The following is a 2681-nucleotide window of genomic DNA, read 5'->3' on the forward strand; positions in this document are numbered from 1 at the left end:
TAAATATAATTAAAATACTCAATAAAGTATATTTTCCAAGCAGCCAAGCAGCCAAGCAGCAAAAGTAACATTAAATGATTGTTTATTAATTTTTAAATGTAAAGTACTAACAAGTTCATTCAAAAATATTAATTTCCGAATTTATTGGCATAAAAGTAATAAAACACCACACAAAAGATTTCACCCGTTTCTGACATTTAAAATAAGCATAACAACCTCGTAAATTAAAGAAATACAGATTCAATATATTAGTGTACCTTTTTGTCACGAAATATCCACTGTTTCCAAGACTAGCGATCCAAATTCTAATTTAAATAGTAAACATACCGCACATTACACGCCGATTCGATTTTTAACTTCAAGTAGAATAATTAAGTAAAAAATGTACATAAGGCATTTGTATAGTTTGCACTAATTTTTATGCAGTTTTAAAGATTTTTTGTTGATGATCATGACTTATTTCTGATTACAGACCACGTTACACATAATTTATCAAAGAAACTATATAGGTACATGTGTCAACATATAGTAGGGACAGAAGATTATGTTAAACAAGTAAGATTGATGAATGCTGTCAGGGATCATTTGTGTAGTAACGATGAATATATAAGCATAACGAGTGGAAGTTATGGAGAAGGACTTGGAATGCGAGGCAGTGATTTAGATGTTATGAGTGTCAATCGAAAAATAGAGGTTTATAATGTGAAGCCCCATTTTTTTCCAAATTTACCATATCTGCTAATGGATACAGACGATGTGAAACCTGGATTTACTCAGTTGAAACTAGAAAATAATAGTAGACGGAATTTTTCGTACACCTTTTATCAATTAATTGATAAGCATTATCTATCAAGCGCATTATGGAAACAAGGATGTCTGACCAGAAATAAGGAATATACAAGTCATGGACCATGTATATTTGACAAAAATGGATTATATGACTTTGTCGAATGCTTTCATTGTAAAACGTTGGTACCATCTGCAATACAATGGATAACGAGATCAACCAACTCATGGCCGAGCAATAATGTCAAACAAAATATCATCAAACACGGAGTCCTTTTTGTACCAATTGGGGTTAAAGGCTCGCCAAAAGAGGATTTAGAATGGAGAATATCATTTTCAATTGGTGAAAAACTTTTAGTAAATACCTTTACACACACCCAACTATGTTGCTATGCTCTTATAAAAATTCTTTTGAAAGATGTAATAACAACTTTCTCCGAATGTAAAGAATTGCTCTGCTCTTATTTCCTTAAAACAATTCTTTTCTGGGTCTCTGAAGAACTGTCACAATCTGCATGGAAACCTGACAATCTTATACCTTGTTTTATGCAATGTTTTAACAGACTTATTTATTGTGTTGAATATTCAATTTGTTTGCATTACTTCATTCCAGAAAACAATATGTTTGCAAATAAAATTGAGGGCCGTGCACGTAAAATACTGTTAGAGAAACTATATACCTTGCATACTTACGGTTGGCGATGCATTTTATTTTCTGATCAACTATTTAATTTTTCGTCATCAATGCGGCATTTTAATCTGGAACAGCAACGATGGTATATATATGACGTTAAAAAAGCAAATAATTCCAATTTATTGAGGCACGCTAATTCTTGTTTCCGTACAGGTTTAAACAGCAATAACGTATTGCTTAGTTCTTCATTTAATATAGGAATACAAAAGACAGTTGGATGTAACAAATCTTCAATCAATTACTTATATGTATATTACATGTCAGTGATGTGTGCAGTGCATGCCCAGTGCATCCCACTTAAACCTGCAAACAGTAATAATAAAAACCAATACCGACAGAACAAATCCTGTATTTGCACACTGTTACAGAATGTCTATCATGACACTGTATCTGGATGGCTGATGTTAGCTTCATTTTTTTATAAAACAAAACAATACTATAAAGCTTTACACATCATCAAATATTCTTTATCGAAATGCACCTCTGAAAAACTCTGCGTTAACACGAAAATGGAAAGCATTCATCACCAATTGTTAGAACTAAAATCACTCCAGATGAAGAGTATTGTTCGTTTGTGGAAATTTATTCTTATTGATGATATGACGTTTGAACAGAACTCTGTATTAATACCAGATGAACTAAAAATCGAAGTAGATGGTCAACCGCTTGTGATTCCATCTACAGCGTATGCTTGTTTCCTTTCTTTTCTTTGTAATTATCATCTCAATAACGTCAGACAATGTCAGGATATCCTCCAAATTTTACAATTTGTTTTAGGAAATCAACATATATTTTCTAATGTTTCAATAGTCGTTCCAGTCTTCAATCTTCTTGGTATCACTTTACAGATATTAGGCGATACTGAATCCGCACGCCAAGTGTTCAAACAATCTGTTGAAATATTCCCGGATTCATCAAAAAATCTTGCTGTTAAGAGACTTATGTTAATGAGTTAATTGTGTAATCTGTGTATTCAAATATTAGGATGCTTCTGTATTTGTCCTATCCTTACAGATGAGCCCAATTTATGAAACTGCATTTAATAAATTATTAGTAATTGTATTTCTCTCTAAGAAAGGTTTTTGCACTACATTTAGTTTACTATAATTTAAATCTGCATACGAACAATAGAAGTGACGCTTTTTTTCTATATAAGAATCAACTATGGTCTAGAATTGCTGTTCGTTATTTGTAAGAAAAG

At 31.8% G+C, this 2681-nt stretch overlaps 1 protein-coding gene across 1 annotated transcript; it reads left to right on the plus strand.

The window, feature by feature from the left end:
• Positions 1-513: 513 nt before the first annotated feature.
• Positions 514-2436, plus strand: LOC139484192 (cyclic GMP-AMP synthase-like receptor). The gene is made up of 2 exons (XM_071267924.1): positions 514-1438; positions 2291-2436. The coding sequence occupies exons 1-2, from the start codon at positions 514-516 to the stop codon at positions 2434-2436; spliced, it is 1071 nt and encodes a 356-aa protein (XP_071124025.1).
• Positions 2437-2681: the final 245 nt, after the last annotated feature.

This window comes from Mytilus edulis, chromosome 8, assembly GCF_963676685.1.
Source record: "Mytilus edulis chromosome 8, xbMytEdul2.2, whole genome shotgun sequence".
Taxonomy (NCBI): Eukaryota; Metazoa; Mollusca; class Bivalvia; order Mytilida; family Mytilidae; genus Mytilus; species Mytilus edulis.

Excerpts from the sequence above, each read along its gene's own strand:
- LOC139484192 (XM_071267924.1), top strand. The coding sequence starts at position 514 with ATGTGTCAACATATAGTAGGGACAGAAGATTATGTTAAACAAGTAAGA. Across the intron at positions 1,439-2,290 it reads TAAAATTGAGGGCCGTGCAC|TCGTTCCAGTCTTCAATCTT; the intron begins GTAAAATACTGT and ends ATGTTTCAATAG.